Genomic DNA, 22,435 nt, shown 5'->3' on the forward strand with positions numbered 1-22,435 from the left:
GAGACCTTTTCCCCCTTGCGAGATTTCTTCCCCAGCTCCCCAAGAAAGAAATGGTTTTCCTTACAAAAGAAAGCAGTTTTCAATAGATGAGCCAAAAGGATTAGGGCGGGGCGGGGGGGGAGTTGAGTAGGTATTTATTGCCCTGAGTCAGAAATGATCTTTTCAGCTTGCTGATTGAGCAACAGGCGGGATTAAAAAAAAAAAAGTGTTTTTTTGCGGGAGGAGAGAAATGGAAAAGGGGTTTAGGGTGGGGGGAGATTTTGAGACGAGAGGGACGCCCCTCTTGCAAAAGGATGCGACGCGTCTCCAGGAGGGTCTCTCGCCTCGCAGGTTCGTTTCAGAAAAGGACTTGCTAATTTCAACTTCATTGACTCTCACCGCCACCCAAAAAAATAATAAAAAAGGCCAGAGGGGCGGGGATGGGCGGGGTGTAAAAAGCGCATTAAGGAACTTGTCAAGTTGAACTGTTCAGACTTGCTTAGGAAATATCTTGTTTGTCTCTCCATAATTTTCTCCCTTTTTTTGGAGGAAAAAAGCTTTGGGGGCAGAAAAAAAAACCCCTTATCTATTTAGCTGCGCTCTTCTTTTTTAAGAAGCAGGGAAGAATAAGAGAAGGGATTGGTTTTGTTCCTATCCATTTCATTTTATATATATAGGTTTTTTTAAATGTTCTGCATCATGAACAAAGTATTTGTTCTGTGCCTGTGGATTCTCCTCCGAGTGGATTCCCTCATGTGTGAGTACAGCTCTCCGGAATCTCTCCTGCGTAATTTCTAATCTATCTATCTGTTCGTTTATTTTATTCCTGGTGGGCAGATGGGCGCCTGGCGCAGCCGGAATTGCAATAGATGGGGGAATTAAGAAGTTGGACGCCCGGAGGCGACGGTGATGGGCGCGTTTGTTTTTCTTTTCTTTGCGGCACAGGAAACCGTGGCTATTTAAATACTTTTTAAAAAGCAGTCTCTTCCACTTAAGAAACAAATAGATGCCCAAGGGTCTTCTTTGGGAATGTGTGTCCTTATTTTTATTTAAGAGGGACGCTGTGTTGTCAAGCTTGGGAAGGAGAAAAAGGCTAATACTAGCCCTTATGATACCAGTTTTTAACAAGAAAATCGATTATTATTTTTGGTCGTGGGAGGTTGGAGGGATGAATCTAAGCCGTGCCAGGCAAAAAGTCCCATAAATAAGGGATTGGAAGGGAAAGCGCCACCGGGCGTTTCGAAGCGCAGTGATTTTCTCTCTGCGTGAGAGAGAAAGCGCAATTTTTAAAGATCTTCTTCCCCTCTCTCCTTTAAAACGCCCCTAGGGATTAATTCCTTCCCCACCCCGGCTCCGAATCTCCCTCCCTCTCTCCTTCCTCCTCCTCCTCCTCCTCCTCCTTCTTCACTCCCTCTCTCAAAAATTATAAACCACCTTTCAGGGTAACTGCGCGTGGCAAACTTAGGCGTGCGTTTTTGGGGTTGGGTGGGCATTGATTTAGGAAAAAAGGGGGTGTTGCAATGTGGGGAGGGGGGGTCCGCCTAATTCAGGACCACCTTCCCCATCTCTTCCGCAAGCCCCCTCGATGCTTGAATCTGATCTTCACCTCCAAAGACATCACATCTCCGCTGTTCCAACAGAGTTTGCTTTCTGGTTTGGTTTGGTTTATTTTATTATTTACCAGCTCGGAATCCTCTCCCCCCCGCACGCTCCCCTCCCCCCAAAAAATTGCATTAAAAAAATAAATAAACCTAAGCATGCCAGTGGTTGGAAAAACCGGTAGGGAGGGGGGCATATTGAAAGACACCCCCCCTCCTTTGCGTCTTTGTCCTCGTCAAGAAATTTACTTCCTTAATTTAGCTGTGCAGGCTGTGGGTGGCCAAGGCAGGCCAGGGGTTTTGTGTGTTTGTGTTTTGTGTATCTCTGTGTACACACACACACACAAATTGTTTTATTTATTATTTTTAACCCTTGGGAGAGGAAGTGGAGGGAGAAAGGATAGCCCCCCAAAATTGTGTGTGTCTGTGTCAAAGCCAGACAACAAAGGGAGTTGAGTTAAGCCGTCTCTCTTTTTAATTCAGGTGAAGAAAATTGTCTGTTTTTCACACACCGGAAAGTGTCAAGATAGGGACCATCAAACCTGTTGCATGTTCCGAACAAAGACATCAGTCCTCATGTACATGGGGTATTGGAGATTAATTTCTCTCCCTGATTTTTTTTTGGGGGGGGATGGGGGGAAGAGTATCTAAAAAACCCAACCCTGCCTTGTTACAACCCAGAAATATCGAATCTTCTTCTTTTTTCTTAAACCTGCTGTTTTTAAGCAATCGCCTTCCACTTTGCGATTCATTTTCCCTCTCCCCCTTTCCAGCAAGAATAAAACTCCTTCGTGCAACCTTCATATATATAGTTTCTGCCCGTCATAAAACCCCTGCAAAAGGCACGTCCCAAGACCTGTTCTTTATTCCTGTATATGCGTGTTTTAAAAATCCATATAACAGTACCCCCAAAAAACCAATATTTTTTCCAGGGAGGGGGGCAGGATCTTGGAATGGAAGGTGGAAAATTGGCATCCACTTTTGCAGCCGAATCAAAATGGTTAATCAGTCTGGATAATTTTACTGCAGTCCATCAGAAGAGAACAATTCCCTCTCCAAAAACCCAGAACTTCCCAAAACGATAATGACTAATGCACATTAAATCCTGGGCCAATCCTACCCTGCAATTTACCCTGCACCCTCCAGAAGTCTTGGAGCAAAAGAGAAAAAAATTACGCACCCGCCAAAGAATTCAAAACCCCAGGACTGTGATCTCTCTCTTGCTCTGTCTCCCATATAATCCCTCAGACAGATCTCTAGGGGCAGCAAACTGCTGCTTCGCTCTTGATTTATCGTTATTATACCTGAAACACTTTTATTTTCAGCCCTGCGTTCTTATAGAGAGACCTTTCGTCAAACCTCGCAGATCCCTGGGGCCAAACTTTGTAGCAAAAAATGTCCTGTTTAAAAATATAAACTCCGCACCTCATAATAAGAATAATAATAGCAATCCACACATCTCAACTTTCTGTAGGGCCACTGCCCCACAGAGAGGGCAATTCTTTGCTTCCAGAATAATAATATAATTTTCCGGTAATGCTAGAGAATCCGTCTTCTTACTGCATAGCGGAGGATGCGAGATAATCCACTGGATCCCCTAGCTTCAAAGTAGTGGAGAATCTCCCTCTGTTCTTTGCAGTCCATGAAACATATATATATATTTATTTATTTATTGTTTGTTTGTCTGGGGGGGGGTCATTGGCGTACATACACAATGATTTACAGTAGTATATATATCTATTTTTCCTAAGAGAAGGCCAGCATTGATTGGAGTTTATTATCGCGGGAAACAATAGAGGAAAATGGAAGTTTGAGAATGAAAATGAAGGAAATGTGTAAACCTTACAAAGTTGGAAATGGTGAGATATTCCTACACACCAAAAACAAGGGCAAATCTGTTCCGTATCCTCACACACAAAAACCACCCTGCTCCTTTGTCTTAAGAACAATGAGAAATCTTGATCAAAGTAAATTCTCCGCAGCGAATTCTTCTTTTTAATCCCAATAATTAATGTTAGAAAGTCGTGAGGGTGGCCTGCTCTCATCCTCCAACGGTGGCCCGTTGCCAAATCACTCGGGTCTTTGCCAGAAATCTCTCCAAACAGGGGGGAACGTTGCTTTAAAAGCCTTAAAAGCTTTATTTTAATTCTTTCTCCCACTGTTTTTTTTTTTAAAAAAGGCCTAGATGGCCCTATTAAATTTCTTGCAAGGAGGACTTTTCCCGGCCGTCGAAATTTGGCGTTTCGGTCCTCCGAACTTTCTCTAGCTCGCAGAAAAGGAGAAAGTGGATTTTCCACACACACCAGACTCTTGAGGGTTGTAAACACAAAATTTAGCTTTCGTTCTTGGAACGGATCTCGTCCGTCCCACTCCGAAAAGACATGAGGTGATTCTCTTTGGTGGTTCAGGAAAGCACAGAAATGCTCCACTCCTGATACAGGAAGTTTAGATTTCCTCTTCAGGGTGAGAGATTTCTCCAAGGAGGTGGTGGGATTTTACCACACACCCCCAGGAAAAAAAGGGTGCGATGGGCTAGCGCAGGCCAATAAAAACTCCTTGTCTCTGGTGGGACAGTCACAACACAAAAACACACAGCTGAGAAGCTTGTTTGGGGGGAAAAACACAATTTCTGCACACATACAAAGCGGGGATCTGGAATGAAACCGAACACCAAGACAGTGCCGGGACAGAGCTACACCTGTGTCCGTCCGCAGCTGGGCCCTCTCTGGGGGATTTCGGCGAAAAGGCTCCCTTCTTTTCCCCTCTGGGTGGCTCGGGGGGAGAGCACCTGCTTGGCATGTAGAAGGCCTGAGGTTCGATCTCTGGCAACTTCAGGTCGGGCCGGGAAAAGGCCTCTGTTCGAAAGCGTTTATTCCCTTGAGGACTGGAGACTTGGTTCTTTTCAAAGGAAGGGCAAGAGGGAGGACACCTGCTTGGCATGTAGAAGACACCAGGTTTGATCTCTGGCGTCTTGAGGTCGGGCCGGGAAAAGGCCTCCGTTTGAAAGCATTTATTCCCTTGAGGACTGGAGACTTGGTTCCTTTTAGAGGAAGGGCAAGTGGGAGAACACCTGTTTGGCATGCAGAAGGCTCTGGGTTCAGTCTCCTGGTTTTTTTTGCATGATGCTACCAGCCAGTGCAGACAATACTTTTTTGCAATCTCTCTGCCTGCACCCCTGGACAGATGCTACCAGCCAGTGCAGGCAATACTAAGCTGCAGGTCTGTCTTGGTAAAAGCAGTGCCTATGTTCGCAGTAGAGATGTATGGAAGTGAGAGCTGGACCATCAAGAAGGCTGATCGCCGAAGAATGGATGCTTTTGAATTCTGGTGCTGGAGGAGACTCTTGAGAGTCCCATGGACTGCAAGAAGATCCAACCTCTCCATTCGGAAGGAAATCAGCCCCGAGTGCTCACTGGAAGGACAGATCCTGAAGCTGAGGCTCCAAGACTTTGGCCACCTCATGAGAAGAGAAGACTCCCTGGAAAAGACCCTGATGTTGGGCACAAGGAGAAGGGGATGACGGAGGACGAGATGGTGGGACAGTGTTCTCGAAGCTACCATCATGAGTTTGACCAAAGTGCGGGAGGCAGTGGAAGACAGGAGGGCCTGGCGTGCTCTGGTCCAGGGGGTCACGAAGAGGCGGACACGACTAAACGACTAAACAACAGCAACAACAATGTTCCTGTTTATCCAGAACCATGAGGACTAGAATCCTTATTTTTAAGGCCCTGAAGCAGGTGGAGGAAGGCCTCTTTTGCACGCAGAGGACGCCGGTTTCAATCCCCGTCGTCTCCAGATTCTTAGCTGAAAGAGCTGGAAAAGACAGGGCCTTTTCTGTGGTGGCTCCGCATTTGTGGAATCTCTCTCCAGGATGTACTTTGTGGGGGCTTTTATTGTAATTTTAGTTGGTGGGATCTGTGGATGAAGGGCGGTATACAAATAATAATAGTAGTAATAATAACCCCTATGGAAAATTAATAATTTATGGCTTCCAGAAAGCTGAAATAACGACAAAGAAACAGATTAAAACATGCATCAAATTCAATCAATCAATCAATTAATAAATAATAATAATAACCCCTATGGAAAATTTATGTCTTCTGGAAAGTTGAAATAAGAACGGACTAGGAAACAGATTAAAAAGTACATCAAGTTTAATAATAATAATAATAATAATGCCTTTTCTGCAGGCCAGGACAATAAAATTACCACCTTGAAAAAGTAAGAAGGTTGATATAACAAGAGCAAACAATGGAAATGTTTCAAGTGGGGCGTCAAAAACAGCACAGAGATGAAGCCTGTTATCATGAGGCAGGAAGTTCCAGAGGTTAATTTGGGTCTCCGCTCCGAAATTGCAAAATGCAGAACATCTTGTAAGCTGTCTCTCTCTCTCTCTCCGAGGCCATAACCTCGATGTCTTCGGCCGGCCTTCCACCTCCTGACTTCAATTAGCGAGACGTCCAAACGAGCTTCCGTCGGGATTAGGTTTCTGCGACGCTGCCGTTTTGCCAGGGAAATGGAGACGTCGAACGTTGGGGGGGGGAAACCCCAATAGTGACCCCTTGCCCTCTTAAATCCCACATTGTAGGAACTGACCACCGAACACCTGGAAATCCTCCAACTTAATCGAGATCACGAAGGCCGGATTAACTCCGCGGCCAAACCTGTGTCGAGTTGGGTATGGCAGACCTTGTCTGGCTGTCGTGCGATCCCTGGGGTCAGATCCGCGGAACTGCAATTTGGGAACGGACACCTTTCTCGTGTTTCTTGAGAGCCGAGTCTTGGAAGGAGACCTTATTCCACTTTATTTCTTTTCAAAAAAAAATATTAATTTTCCCAAATTTATAACAAACATATCAACAACAACAAAACATTACAATATAAAAAACAAACAAACATTTATCCTAACTATTTAAACCCCAATTTTGTTATCGTTGTTAGATGACTACCTCAAATCCCCCTAGCTAACTAAGCCGCTTCTGGCGAACCAGAGCAGCGCACAGAAACACCCTTTACCTTCCTGCCGGAGTGGTACCTATTTATCTACTTGCACTTTGACGTGCTTTCGAACTGCTAGGTTGGCAGGAGCAGGGACCGAGCAACGGGAGCTCACCCCGTCGTGGGGATTCGAACTGCCGACCTTCTGATCGGCAAGTCCTAGGCTCTGTGGTTTAACCCACAGCAGTTGTTGTTTAGTCGTTTAGTCGTGTCCGCCTCTTCGTGACCCCCTGGACCAGAGCAGGCCAGGCCCTCCTGTCTTCCGCTGCCTCCCGCAGTTTGGTCAAACTCATATTAGCAGCTTCGAAGACACTGTCCCACCATCTCGTCCTCTGTCGTCCCCTTCTCCTTATGCCCTCCATCTTTCCCAACATCAGGGTCTTTTCCAGGGAGTCTTCTCTTCTCCTGAGGTGGCCAAAGTCTTGGAGCCTCAGCTTCAGGATCTGTCCTTCCAGTGAGCACTCAGGGCTGATTTCTTTCCGAATGGAGAGGTTGGATCTTCTTGCAGTCCATGGGACTCTCAAAAGTCTCCTCCAGCACCAGAATTCAAAAGCATCCATTCTTTTGAACCCACAGGGTTAGGGTTAGTCAAATCAGCTGAACTGGGTTCCGCCCAGTCACAAACACAAACGAACCGAAAAAGCCTCCGAAATAAAAACACAAAATGAATAGCAAAACGAAAAGAGCCTAATACCTTGGTGCCTTGGTTCTCGAACTTAATCCGTTCCAGAAGTCCGTTCGACTTCCGAAATGTTCGGAAACCAAGGCGCGGCTTCTTATTGGCGCAGGTGCCCGGAAACAACAGCCGACGGCTGCGTCGGATGTTTGGCTTCCGAAAAACATTAGAAAACCGGAACGCTCACTTCTGGGTTTTCGGCGTTTGGTAACCAAGGCGTTTGAGAACCAAGGTACCACTGTACTTTGCATCTAGGTGATGTGTGCGATTTTAAATCAATAAATGCGTCAGATCAATGCTTGAAAGGCACTCTTAAAAAACGCAAGCAGTCCATTCATTCTCTTGGCTAGCACAATAAAATTACTTGGATTGGACTGGCAAACCGCCTGCGATTTGTCTTCCTTCCACCCACCAAGCTCATAGATAATAAAACAAGAATAAGAATATTTTCCCCAAAACATGTATTTGTTGCTTCAGAATCTGGCTCCCCCCCCCCTTTTAAAGGACTAGTCCGGCGCAATAAAAGCCGAAATAATAAAAGGGATGTCCGTCATGTTTTATAGAACTATAAACGTCCTGGGATTAGCGGACGTTTCCGTTCAAATAAACGCAGGGTTAAATATATGTGGCGAGGAAAGCTTTTGGAACTTGGGATATTTTATAGATGCGTATAGTTTTAAGCCCATCAATGTTTTAAACCACTGGTTTTGGGGGATCTTATTTTTGTCTGTAAGCTGCCTTGAATCCCATCAGGAAAAAAGTGGGGAATAATAATAATAATAATAATAATAATAATAATAATAATAATATTCTCTGCTGTTGCTTCTGGTGCAGCTTCCGATGGATTTTTGTTTGAAAAATGACATTAAACAATCCTCGTTTCCGGTTCTTAATGCTTGCAATTTTTTAATGTTGTGAATTCTCGGCTCCTCAATCCAGCCCAGTTATACTCAGAGTTAGGGTTGCTGTATTTCCAGACACAAAAGTTATTGACCTTTTTTTTTGGCAGGGGGTTGTCAAAGTTCTTGAGCTCCCCCCACAACCCCCCCCCCCCAGTTTTCGAGCAATTTTAAATGGCTGCCGAAGGTTTCGTACGGACGCGACTTTTGGTTGCCGAATCCCGGGAAATTCTGGGCGTACGGTGGCCCTACTCAGAGTAGACCCATTGAAAGGAGCAGGCTTACTGCAAGTTCGTCCTGTCTGCTGATTTTAGGGGGCCTAGCCCAGGAGGAGGGAACTGAGGGCCAACATTCCCTTCTCGGCGGTTTTCGGGGGCCGCGTGTTGTTGGTGGGTGGGGCCAGAGGGGACAGTGGGAGGAGCAATATATGTTAATTTGCTCTCACATCGCTTTCTGTCTGGAAAAGCAATAAGAAAATAAATCTAGAAAGCTTCCATATTATTCAATTTTTATTTAGCAGCTTGACATCACCCCTAAAGGTGTGGTCTACTGACGGATGCCAATATTTTTATTATATTATATCATTACCAGTATTGTTGTTATCATAGAATCATAGAATCCTAGAGTTGTTAGAGACCACAAGGGCCATTGAGTCCAACCCCCTGCCAAGCAGGAAACACCATCAGAGCACTCCTGACATATGGTTGTCAAGCCTCTGCTTAAAGACCTCCAAAGAAGGAAACTCCACCACACTCCTTGGCAGCAAATTCCACTGTCCAACAGCTCTTACTGTCAGGAAGTTCTTCCTAATGTTTAGGTGGAATCTTCTTGCTTGTAGTTTGGATCCATTGCTCCGTGTCCGCTTCTCTGGAGCAGCAGAAAACAACCTTTCTCCCTCCTCTATGGGACATCCTTTTATATATTTGAACATGGCTATCATATCACCCCTTAACCTCCTCTTCTCCAGGCTAAACATGCCCAGCTCCCTTAGCCGTTCCTCATAAGGCATCGTTTCCAGGCCTTTGAGCATTTTGGTTGCCCTCCTCTGGACCCGTTCCAGTTTGTCAGTGTCCTTCTTGAACTGTGGTGCCCAGAACTGGACACAGTACTCCAGGTGAGGTCTGACCAGAGCAGAATACAGTGGCACTCTTACTTCCCTTGATCTAGATGCTATACTCCTATTGATGCAGCCCAGAATTGCATTGGCTTTTTTAGCTGCCGCGTCACACTGTTGGCTCATGTCAAGTTTGTGGTCAACCAAGACTCCTAGATCCTTTTCACATGTACTGCTCTCAAGCCAGGTATCACCCATCTTGTATTTGTGCCTCTCATTTTTATGATTATTAAGGCTGGGCTGGCTCTGTTGGTAGCACATGAAACTTCTCATCTCAGGGTTGTGGGTTCCAGATTCCATGTTGGGCACAAGATTCTTAAATCGCAAGGGGTTGGACTATGTCCCAGCCAACTCTGTGATTCTGCGATTCCAAAACTGCTCTTCTTTTGTCCTCTACTCCCTTCTAAGCAATCTCATGCCAATGCACAACTGAAGACAATTTGAAAACAGCTAAGAACACAAAAGCGGAAATTGCATTTACAGTGGCACCTTGGTTCTCAAATTTAATCCGTTCCAGAAGTCTGTTCCAAAACCAAAGCGTTCCAAAACCACGGCACGCTGCTTTCCAACAGAAAGCAATGCAAAACGGATTAATCCGTTCCAGACTTTTAAAAACAACCCCTGAACATGGATTTTACTAAGGAGACCATCGATCCGTAAAATGAAAGCAATAAACAATGTACTGCAGCCGCACAATCGATCCATCAGTAGCCGGACTGGGTTCCACACAGTCACAAAAACGAAACGAAAAAGCCGCAAAAACAAAAACGCAAAATAAATAGCAAAAAGAGACAGACCTCAGCGATATACTCAAATCGGAAGCGTAACACTCAAAACGGAGCACGTTCGGCTTCCGAAAAAAGTTAGCAAACCGGGTTTTCCGGGTTTGCAGTCTTTGGGTTCCAGGTTGTTTGAGTACCAAGGCGTTTGAGAACCAAGGCACCACTGTAAAAATGGAAGCCCTTGCAAATAGACACTCGTGGTAAAAAGACCCAATTATACGAACTGGGAAATCCCACTGGGACAAAAACGCCTTGAGATTGTGGATTGCATGGGCCAGAACAGGGGCAGCCGCACTAATAATAATAATAATAATAATAATAATAATAATAATAGCCTGCCTTTTGTCCAGGTCAGGGCTCAATCTGCAGCTTGCAGATAAAATACAAAAACACGGATAAAACAGAAAAAGCTGCTGTATCCTTGTTGGGAATGTGGGCAGGGCCTTATTGGTTGTGGCTCCTCTCTGGTTTGGGAAGCTGGACGGGCTCCTTCCTTGCTGTCCTTTTGCCAGCCAATGAAGACTTTCTTCTTCCAACCGACTGCTTTTAAGGAAATAAAAACGCGGCGATGTTTTTACTGCCACCGTTATCTGCATTTTCAACAGGTTTTTTTTTGCGATATTGCTCGGATTCCGCTATCGTTTGATTACTTGCCAACGACGATCTCGCATATGTTTTTAGCTTTTCGTGTTTTATCCGTGCCACATTGCTTTGTGCAAGCGGATTTGGCTCCTCGGTCTGGGGGAAAGGCGGGATAGGAATAATAATAATAATAATAATAATAATAATACAAGGAGGGATAGAGGAGGGAAAGTTTGCAATTTCAATCGTTGCATTCTGGTCTCCTCCAGCTGTTTTGAAAAGTACCAATAATAAAAGAGGGAGAGAGAGAGAGAGAGAGAGAGAGAGAGAGAGAGAGAGAGAGACGTGCTGTAAAAGCCAGCCATTTGAAAAAAGAAACAGCGAATAAATGTCTCTGACACCTTGGAAATCTGGTTTCACTTCCCGGCATAACTTAACACCTGATCAGTAGGAGAAAATAAATAAAAATAGAAGGAGAAAGTGATAAAATCCTTCACAGGTATAGTGGGACTGAAACTCCCCATAATCTCTCCAGCGCAGCTCCAAGATTTTCCTCTCCCAGTGTAAAAATTTCACACCTTTCCGTTTTAAAACACATGTTTTTGGGGGGTTCTTGCATCTGGGGGAAACAAGGAAGGAAGGCTATGGGAGGAAAACAGCAGGCGTCTTCTGGACCACTGGGTTTTTTTTGGTTTTCGCTAGCATTTAGAACAACGGGTGGGAAATTTGGGGTCCCCTGCAGAGGGGCTCTGCATCTCGAAATCCCTCCGGAAAACAGATCCTGGAAAGATTTTGGCTTTCATCGCAGATTTGTGTAGACTCCTCCACTGTTTTCCTGCCCCATCCCTCCCCTTCTTCATCGGGGACGGATGGACCTGACATCCTTTGGTAATTGCTGTCTTTTGGGGACGTCCTGTACTCTGTTGTTGTTTAGTCGCTAAGTCGTGTCCGCCTCTTCGTGACCCCCTGGACCAGAGCACGGCAGGCCCTCCTGTCTTCCACTGCCTCCCGCAGTTTGGTCAGACTCATGCTGGTAGCTTTGAGAACACACTCCCACCATCTCATTCTCTGTCGTCCCCTTCTCCTTGCGCCCTCCATCTTTCCCAGCATCAGGGTCTTTTCCAGGGAGTCTTCTCTTCTCATGAGGTGGCCAAAGTCTTGGAGCCTCAGCTTCAGGATCTGTCCGTCCAGTGAGCGCTCAGGGCTGATTTCCTTCCGAATGGAGAGGTTGGATCTTCTTGCAGTCCATGGGACTCTCCAGAGTCTCCTCCAGCACCAGAATTCAAAAGCATCCATTCTTTGGTGATCAGCCTTCTTGATGGTCCAGCTCTCACTTCCATACATCACTACTGGGAAAACCATGGCTTTAACTATACAGACCTTTGACAGCAAGGATTGTCGTTATACATATACTTTTGTTGTTAAGTCATTTAGTCGTGTCCGACTCTTCGTGACCCCCTGGACCAGAGCACGCCAGGCACTCCTGTCTTCCACTGCCTCCCGCAGTTCGGTCAAACTCATGTTGGCCGCTTTGAGAACACAGTCCAACCATCTCGTCCTCTGTCGTCCCCTTCTCCTTGTGCCCTCCATCTTTCCCAACATCGGGGTCTTTTCCAGGGAGTCTTCTCTTCTCCTGAGGTAGCCAAAGTCTTGGAGCCTCAGCTTCAGGATCTGTCCTTCCAGGGAGCACTCAGGGCTGATTTCCTTCAGAATGGAGAGGTTTGATCTTCTTGCAGTCCAGGGGACTCTCGAGAGTCTCCTCCAGCACCAGAATTCAAAAGCATCCATTCTTCGGCGATCAGCCTTCTTGATGGTCCAGCTCTCACTTCCTGGCTAGGGTTGCCATATTTTGAATAAAAAAGTGGACACAGTGGCCAGGTTTTAACTGTGGATCGCTATGACGACTCTCATTTTACCCATGAAAAAGAGGGTGCATTTGGGAGGGAAACCGGCAACCCCATGAGGACTGGAATCTTGCTTTGTTTTTAAGGGAAGAACCGCCACTCTGTATGGGCAGAGCTTTTGCTCTGTATGCGGAAAGCCCTGGGTTCAAAACCCGCCGTCCCCAGACAGGGTTGGCTAGAGGCTGCTCCCTGCCTGAAACCCTCGCAGGTCTGCTGCCAGCCCGTGTGGACAATACTAAACTGGATGTAACAATCGGAACAACTAAGGAGGAGGCTTTCCCCCTCTGCTGCTACGGACACTGAGCAGAATTCGTCTTGGCTCTCCACAGACAGAACCAATTACCTCAATATTTGGTTGCCCTTTTGCTGAGTGGGTCCAGATGTTGCGGGCCGTATTCCCACCAAAGGATCAATTAGCCTTGCAAAGGATCAGGGCATGGGGAGGTTGGGGGGGGGGAGAGGGGAATCGGCGCTTTCCCTCCAGATGTTGTCGGACTCCAAGCGGCGGTGGAAGCTGGCATCCCAAAATATCGAAAGAAACCTCCGCATGTTTACATCCTGCTGTTTCCTCCAAAGGGGACCAATGTGGGCTGTGCGTTGCTCTCTCCCTCTCCCCCATTTAACCCCCCCAACAATGCTGTGAGGTAGGTTGGGTTGGGAGGCAGTGAACGGCCCCTGATACCACCCACATGATCTGGATTCGAACTGCTGTCTCTCCCAGGTCCTAGTCTGAAACACCAACCCCTTTCGCCCTCCAGATGTTGATGGTTACAACTTGCACCCCACACTTGCGGGGTCATAGCTCAGGAACATCGCGAGGGCCAAAGGTTCCCCGCTGGGGGGGGGCATCTTCAGTTGAAGATGCAGAGGGTTGGACTAGATGACCCTGGGTGTCCCGATCGAATCTACCAGTCTATGATACTATGATCTCATTTTGGAGCCTCCAAGTATTCAGATTGCCAGAAGAAATATCAGCAACCTCAGATCTGCAGATGACACAACTTTGAGGGCAGAAAGCGAGGAGGAATTGAAGAACCTTTTAATGAGGGTGAAAGAGAAGAGCGCAAAATATGGTCCGAAGCTCAACATCAAAAGAAGATCATGGCCACTGGTCCCATCACCTCCTGGCAAATAGAAGGGGAAGAAATGGAGGCAGGGAGAGATTTGACTTTCTTGGGCTCCATGATCACTGCAGATGGTGACAGCAGTCATGAAATTAAAAGATGCCTGCTTCTTGGGAGGAAAGCAATGACAAACCTAGACAGCATCTTAAGAAGCAGAGACATCACCTTGCCAACAAAGGTCCGTATAGTTCAAGCTCTGGTTTTCCCAGTAGTGATGTATGGAAGTGAGAGCTGGACCATCAAGAAGGCTGGTCGCCGAAGAATGGATGCTTTTGAATTCTGGTGCTGGAGGAGAATCTTGAGAGTCCCATGGACTGCAAGAAGATCCAACCTCTCCATTCCGAAGGAAATCAGCCCTGAGTGCTCACTGGAAGGACAGATCCTGAAGCTGAGGCTCCAAGACTTTGGCCACCTCAGGAGAAGAGAAGACTCCCTGGAAAAGACCCTGATGTTGGGAAAGCACGTTTAAAGAAGATTGGGAAACATTGACTGAATATATGGGTGAAAATTGTGTTCATTGAACATTAAGACAAACTCAGCAGCGTAAATAAGTTTTGATGGATGTAACAAGGGATTACTGAATGGTTTGGTTCATGTAAAATATGCAGTGATGGATGATATGCAAATGAAGAAGGGAAGCCATTGATTTAAGGTTGTTTAAATAAATATTTGGAAATGTAAATTATAAAATCATATATATAGAGAGGGGGGGGGGAAACTTACTTTCAAAGTACAGTTTGGAATATTTATTTTATTTGAGTTAATTTTATAATGAAATGATTTTAGAATGTTGTATTATTTTATTGTTAGCCGCCCTGAGCCCGGCTTCGGCTGGGTAGGGCGGGATATAAATTAAATTTATTATTATTATTATTATTACTGCTAATATTTGTTTATTTACTATTATTATTAGTCCAAGCCGTACATTTAAAGCACATTTAAAGTGCATATAATAAGCATAATAAAAGAGGAGTAGTATTAATTCATTTATTCGGTAGAGCACGAGACTCTTCATCTCAGGGGTCGTGGGTTCGAATCCCAAGTTGGGTAAAAGATTCCTGCATTTTTGGGGGGTTGGGCTGGATGACCCTCAGGGTCCCATTTAGCTCCAAAATAACTCACCCTTTGCCAGCAGTCCCAAGGTGGGTTACAACATTTTAAAATTTCAATACCAGCAGTTTTGTGTTTTTTTAATTGTTTACAGCCAATGGCCTTGGCGAGACCATATAAGCACAAATCGCCCAGCTACAGAATGGAAGGCTTTGCATACACCAGACCAAGACAAATCTACAATGTCCAGAATTTCAAAAAACGTCGCTTATGGTCAGCATAATCCTGGGGTTTGGCACTTGTATTCCCCAAAAAGGAATTGCGCCTAGTGCAAATATAACGTTTGTCGACATCTGCCAGAGCGGCAGATGTTAAAAAAACATCTGCTTGACCTTCCGAAATCCAGAATTAAAGAACAAATTGCAGTCGCAGGAATAGGACGTCTCCTGAGCTTTCGGTCAAGAGATCTTGGCTTTGTAAATCGCTCCGAGGTTCTCGTTTCGTTCTGGCAACCCGGCAAGGAACAAATCTCATGAAAGAGATACGTACGGTAGAATAGCAGTGGAAACAATCTGCAAAGCGAGGGATGCCCCGTACATCCGTGAATGTCCTGGGATATGGCTTGGTAGCCGAGCAATAATATTTTATTATTTATACCCTGCCCATCTGGCTGGGTTTCCCCAGCCACTCTGGGCGGCTCCCAGCAGAATTTTAAAAACACGATAAAAGATCAAACGTTAAAAGCTTCCCTAAACAGGGTTGCCTTGAGATGTCTTCTAAAAGTCAGATAGTTGTTTATTTCCTTGACATCTGATGGGAGGGCGTTCCACAGAGCGGGCGCCACCACCGAGAAAGCCCTCTGCCTGGTTCCCTGTAACTTCACTTCTCGCAGGGAGGGAACCGCCAGGAGGCCCTCGGGAGATGGACCCCGGTGTCCGGGATGGACGATGGGGGTGGAGACGCTCCTTCAGGGATACTGGGCCGTTTAGGGCTTTCAAGGTCAGCACCAACACTTTGAATTGTGCTTGGAAACGTCCTGGGAGCCAATGTAGGTTCTTTCAGGACTGGTGTTATGTGGCCTCGGCGGCCGCTCCCAGTCCCCAGTCGCATTCTGGATTAGTTGTAGTTTCCGGGTCACCTTCAAAGGCAGCCCCACGGAGAGCGCATGGCAGTAGTCCAAGCGGGAGATAACCAGAGCATGCACCACTCTGGCCAGACAGTCCGCTGGCAGGGAGGGTCTCATCCTGCGTACCAGATGGAGCTGCCCTGGACACAGAATTGACCTGCGCCTCCATGGACAGCTGTGAGTCCAGAATGACCCCCAGGCTGCACACCTGGTCCTGATCTTCCTTGCCCAATTTTCTTTTTCTCTCTCCGCTGCTTTCCCTTGCAGACCCGGCCGTCATCCTCCCCCAAGACCCGACTCTCCGCATCGGCTCCTCGCTCACAGCCAACTGTTCGGTTGCTGCCGACTCGAGCCTGCGAGCCGAGGACCTTTACTGGACTCTGAACGGCCGGCGGCTCCCGGCACAGACGTACAAGGTCCTCAGCGCCAACACCCTGGGTGTCACGATCTCTAACCTGAACGGATCGCAGCAGCAGTCGGGGGACAACCTGGTCTGCCACAGCAAGGAAGGTGGAGGCATTTTGGCCGGATCCTGTCTCTACGTAGGATGTACGTCTGGAAAAAAAAAAAATCTCCCCTCTCCTGCAACAAAATTTTGCAGTATAGCCAGCTAGCCGGCCTTGCCCATTTCTAGGCAACGCCATTCCATTTCACCGTCCGGTGGGATCTTCAATAGCCGAGTCTGTGACCCTTTGCTTGCAAATGGGTGTGTGTGTGGGGATCTCTAACATTTCCTTGTGTTTCTGCGAAATTTGGGACGCAGGTGGCGCTGTGGGTTAAACCAGAAGGTTGGCGGTTTGAATCCCCGCCATGACGGGGTCAGCTCCTGTTGCTCGGTCCCTGCTCCTGCCCACCTAGTAGTTCGAAAGCACATCAAAGTGCAAGTAGATAAATAGGTATCGCTCCAGCGGGAAGGTAAACGGCATTTCCGTGCGCTGCTCAGCAGGCTTAGTCCTGCTGGCCACATGACCCAGAAGCTGTATGCCAGCTCCCTCGGCCAGTAAAGCGAGATGAGCACCGCAACCCCAGAGTCGGCCACGACTGGACCTGATGGTCAGGGGTCCCTTTACCTTTCCCGTGATCTGGACACTAGACATCTGTGAATGCAGCCTAGAATTCGCCTTTTTTGCTGTTGCATCACATTGTGAGCTCACGTTCCACTTGTGGTCCACTAACACCCCCAAATCCTTTCCCCATGTCCGTCCCCTCCATCTTTAAATTTGTGTACATGGTTCGTACTGCCTAATTGCAGAACCTGACGTCTGCCCCTGTTGAAATTCATTTTGTTCTCCAGTCTCCATGTTGAATCCCAATTCTGCCTCCTGCCTTCTGATCCCACAACCACCTCCAGATTCAACTTCTCCCATTGCTAGACCCATCAGCCCCCTTTTCCCACGCTAACACGCCCCGGCCGTTTCTTCCCAGGCCTTTGGGTAATAAAAACGCTTTGTGGTCTCTGGAGTTTCGTAGCAAGGCCTGACATCGTTAGCCAACAAGGGCTCTTTCCCCGGGAAAAAGCTATTTCGGCGGGGCGCTGCCAAATTGCAGTTGTCCAAATCAATATTCGTAAGATTTTTATCGCAAGCTATTTTGAAGAGCCTCCTCTCTCAAAGTTGGGAACCTCTGGCTGGGAAAAGGGAAAGATTTTGCTCCAACACCCACCCTGCCGCAGCACACACACCCCAGTCCAAATCGTTGCTACCCAGAGGACAAGGTTTAAACATTGAACATTGCACTGGTGCCAAGCAAAGGAAGAGTTTCTGCCCCCCCCCCCAAAACGGGCTGTTCTTTTTCAAGAGCTGAGCATGTTTGTTTCCCTGTTGACATCATATTCTGATGACTTGCATCTCCCAGGTCCTGAATGGGGTGACTGTGCCCCCCGAAGGACCAGGTGCGCAGCCTGGGAGTCATTTTGGACTCACAGCTGTCCATGGAGGCGCAGGTCAGTTCTGTGTCCAGGGCAGTTCCATCAGGTATGCAGGATGAGATCCTCCCTGCCTGCAGACTGTCTGGCCAGAGTGGTGCATGCTCTGGTTATCTCCCGCTTGGACTACTGCAATGCGCTCTCTGTGGGGCTACCTTTGAAGGTGACCCGGAAACTGCAATTAATCCAGAATGCGGCAGCTAGACTGGGGACTGGGAGCGGCCGCCGGGACCATATAACACTGGTCTTGAAAGACCTACATTGGCTCCCAGGACGTTTCTGAGCACAATTCAAAGTGTTGGTGCTGACCTTGAAAGGCCTAAACAGCCCAGTATACCTGAAGGAGCGTCTCCACCCCCATCGTCCAGCCCGGACACCTGGGTCCATCTCCCGAGGGCCTTCTGGCAGTTCTCTCCCTGCGAGAAGCGAAGTTACAGGGAACCTGCACACCAACTTCGCGAGAAGCGAAGTTACAGGCAGAGAGCCTTCTCGGTGATGGAATGCCCTCCCGTCAGATGTCAAAGAAATAAACCACTATCTGACTTTTAGAAGACATCTGAAGGCAGCCCTGTTTAGGGAAGTGTTTGATATTTTATCGTGATTTTAATATTCTATTGGGAGCCGTCCAGATTGGCTGGGGAAACACAGCCAGATGGGTGGGGTATAAATACATCATCATCATTATTATTCTATATTTTCATCCTCTAGTGCCACCAGAGAAACCGACGAACATCTCCTGCTGGTCCAAAAATCTAAAGGACCTCACCTGCAGGTGGACCCCTGGAACAGAGGGAGAGACTTACCTGCACACCAATTACACCCTGAAATACAAATTGAGGTAAGGTCCTGGTACGAGGAGGGGGCTTAGCCTGGCAAAGGATTGAAGGTCTCTTTAAGCCCGACAGAGTGCAAACGTCTCCCAGGTGAAACAAAATCCAGGGATTAGTTAGAGAAATCGAGTCACTCTACCCGTGTCAGTTGGCCAGGATGCTAAATGCAGCCTCTGGCTTCAGAGGCAATCTATCTCTGAAGTGCCTGAGCTTTCTTATTTCCTCTTCCCTCCCAAACCACGTTCCTTTCATGCTGTGTCCATTGCAGGTATTAATATTTTGAAGCGACTGGATGCATCTAAAAATGGACTTGATGCTAAATGCAGCCTCCGGGTTCAGAGGCAGTCTATCTCTGAAGTGCCCGAGCTTATTTCCTCTTTTTAATGTTGTAAAGGTAAAGGGACCCCTGACCATTAGGTCCAGTCGTAACCGACTGGGGTTGCGGCACTCATCTCGCTTTATTGGCTGAGGGAGCCGGCGTACAGCTTCCGGGTCATGTGGCCAGCAGGACTAAGCCGCTTCTGGCTCACCCCGTCATGGGGATTCGAAGCGCCGACCTTCTGATCGGCAAGTCCTAGGCTCTGTGGTTTAACCTACAGCGCCACCTGCGTCCCATGTTGTTGTTTAGTTGTTTAGTCGTGTCCGCCTCTTCGTGACCCCCTGGACCAGAGCACGCCAGGCACTCCTGTCTTCCACTGCCTCCCGCAGTTTGGTCAAACTCATGCTGGTAGCTTCGAGAACACTGTCCCACCATCTCGTCCTCCGTCGTCCCCTTCTCCTTGTGCCCTCCATCTTTCCCAACATCAGGGTCTTTTCCAGGGAGTCTTCTCTTCTCCTGAGGTAGCCAAAGTATCAGAGCCTCAGCTTCAGGATCTGTCCTTCCAGTGAGCACTCAGAGCTGATTTCCTTCCGAATGGAGAGGTTTGATCTTCTTGCAGTCCATGGGGCTCTCAAGAGTCTCCTCCAGCACCAGAATTCAAAAGCATCCATTCTTCTGCGATCAGCCTTCTTGATGGTCCAGCTCTCACTTTCACACATCACTTCTGGGAAAACCAGAGCTGGAACTATACGGACCTTTGTTGGCAAAGTGATGTCTCTGCTTTTTAAGATGCTGTCTAGGTTTCTCATTGCTTTTCTCCCAAGAAGCAGGCGTCTTTTAATTTCGTGGCTGCTGTCACCATCTGCTTTAATGTTGTACTTGGCTGCTATTGCCGTATCACATCCCATGACAATGGTATCCTGGCGCTTCCCTCCTAGGTGGTACGGGCGAGACAACGTCTGCCGGGAATATCACACAGCCGGGCCCTACACCTGCCACATCCCAAAGGACCTGGCGCTCTTCACGCCCTACGAGATTTGGGTTGTAGCCACCAACCGGCTGGGGGAATCCACGTCCGACGTGGTCATGCTGGACATCGTGGACGTAGGTAAGGAAGTCCCGCGAGCTCTTTCTTCCAGAGACGGTGCTTCTGTTGCGGGTTATCGGCCGTTCGTTCCCAGAAGACTGTCTTAGTGAGTTTCTCCACGTAAAAAATGTGTGTTTTCCCTCTATCAGGAACAGGCAGAGAGAGAGAGAGAGAGAGAGAGAATTTTCTTTTAAAGGAGGACTATTTTCTCCCCCAGACAGTGGCTTGTTTTTGCCACTTATATTTTTATAGAAGATAGATAGATAGATAGATAGATAGATAGATAGATAGATGATAGATAGATAGATGATAGATAGATAGATAGATAGATAGATAGATAGATAGATAGATAGATAGATAGATGATAGATAGATAGATATAGATGATAGATAGATAGATAGATAGATAGATAGATAGACAGACAGATAGATGATAGATAAAGAGAGTGAGAGAGAGATAGAGAGATAGAGAGTGAGAGTGAGAGAGAGAGAGAGAGAGAGAGATGATAGATGATAGATAGATAGATAGATAGATAGATAGATAGATAGATAGATAGAGATAGATGATAGATAGATAGATAGATAGATAGATAGATAGATAGATATAGATATAGATGATAGATAGATAGATAGATAGATACATAGATACATAGATAGATAATAGATATAGATAGATGATAGATAGAGATAGAGATAGAGATAGATGATATAGAGAGAGATAGATAGATAGATAGATAGATAGATAGATAGATAGATGATAGATAGATAGATAGATGATAGATAGATAGATGATAGATATAGATAGATGATAGATAGATAGACAGATAGATAGACAGATAGATGATAGATAAAGAGAGTGAGAGAGAGAGATAGAGAGTGAGAGAGAGAGAGAGAGAGAGAGATGATAGATGATAGATGATGATAGATAGATGATAGATAGATAGATAGATGATAGATAGATGATAGATAGATAGATAGATAGATAGATAGATAGATAGATAGATATAGATAGATAATAGATAGAGATAGAGATAGATGATATAGAGATAGATGATAGATAGATAGATGATAGATAGATAGATAGATAGATAGATAGATAGATAGATAGAGATAGATAGATATAGATATAGATGATAGATGATGGATAGATGATAGATGATAGATAGATGATAGATGATAGATGATAGATGATCGAGAGAGATAGAGAGATAGAGAGATGATAGATGATGATAGATAGATAGATGATAGATAGATAGATGATAGATAGATAGATAGAGAGAGAGAGAGAGAGAGAGAGAGACAGTTAGATATAGATAGATATAGTGGAGGAGAATCAGAGCAGATCTTTTCTTTCTTTTTAAAAGCTTTTTTAAAAAAGGAAACATAAAACATTTTTGCAGACGTTCTGTTGTTGGCGCAGGGCTGCGATCAGAAATCACTTACAAATCCTCCGCTGTTTCAAATGTCATAACCGCAATATCAGGTTATGGGGGGGTGGAGATCAGAAGGGGGTCGAAGGGGACCCCTGGAGGAAATCTAGTCCAAGCCTCTGCAATGCTGGGATTACAGCTGGAGAGCCCCTGAACTGTCTGCCCGAAAATCTCCAAGGAAGGAAAGTTCCACCACTTTCTACAATCGTCAAACAAGCTCTTAAGGTCAGAAATTTCTTCCTAAAATTCAGGGCAAATCTCCTTTCTTGAGATTTAAACCGCTCAATTCTGGTCCTACATCTGAAGAAATATCAGGAAGTTTTTTCCCCATGTTTCCCATTTTATTTTATTTTTTAATATTTTTGCTGAAAGCCACTCAGAGCCAATGGGGAAACCCAGCCAGATGGAGGCTGGGTATAAATAATTAAAAATAATTAGAATAATTAGAACAACAACAACCATCTGGAACGGCTGGAGACAAGATTTCAGATATCTGAAGATGACTCCCATATCATGTCTCAGCCTCTGTCTTCTCCATGTGGAAATCGCACACCGATAACCCCAGCTAAATGCCGCCGGAGGCAAAATGCTATTTCAACGCCTGGCTTTCCCATCGATTCCTGAGCCCGTAATGCTGGAGAGTGTGCACCTTCACAGGCACATACCTCCACATGTGGTGGGAGTGTCCCAAAATCCAACTATTCTGGACAACAGCCAAACGAGAAATATGTAGAATAACTAAGCAAGTATTAGACATCAGCCCAGAATTGGCCCTACTAAACATCTTCTGAAGTGAAGGCCCAAGACAGGTGTTGATCATTATATGAGCTGCGCACAGGTGGTCTGAAGCGAGCGAGTTACCACCATTCCTGTGGAGCCTCTTTTATTGAGACAAACATGCAAGCTAGGCAAATACATTCCGTCCCGAAATCGTGGGGTGGTACAAAGTTATTTTGGCACCTGTTCCACAGCGTCATTTCCCCCTTGCTCAATGTATGATGTAGGAGACAAAAT

At 46.3% G+C, this 22,435-nt stretch overlaps 1 protein-coding gene across 2 annotated transcripts in view; it reads left to right on the forward strand.

Annotated features, from left to right (window-relative positions):
- Window positions 1–279: 279 nt before the first annotated feature.
- Window positions 280–22,435, forward strand: part of CRLF1 (cytokine receptor like factor 1) — a 31,709-nt gene continuing 9,553 nt past the window's right edge. Inside the window, exons 1-4 of one of the 2 annotated variants that reach the window (XM_083720628.1) lie at window positions 280–736; window positions 16,100–16,381; window positions 18,465–18,594; window positions 19,844–20,013. In XM_083720628.1, coding sequence (XP_083576754.1) covers window positions 667–736; window positions 16,100–16,381; window positions 18,465–18,594; window positions 19,844–20,013 — 652 coding nt within the window. In that variant the 5' untranslated portion in view covers window positions 280–666. The remainder of the gene's footprint in view (window positions 737–16,099; window positions 16,382–18,464; window positions 18,595–19,843; window positions 20,014–22,435) is intronic. The other variant, XM_083720627.1, reaches the window with a different exon arrangement.

The sequence above is a fragment of the Podarcis gaigeae genome, assembly GCF_964106915.1.
Source record: "Podarcis gaigeae genome assembly, chromosome: 18".
Lineage (NCBI taxonomy): Eukaryota > Metazoa > Chordata > Lepidosauria > Squamata > Lacertidae > Podarcis > Podarcis gaigeae.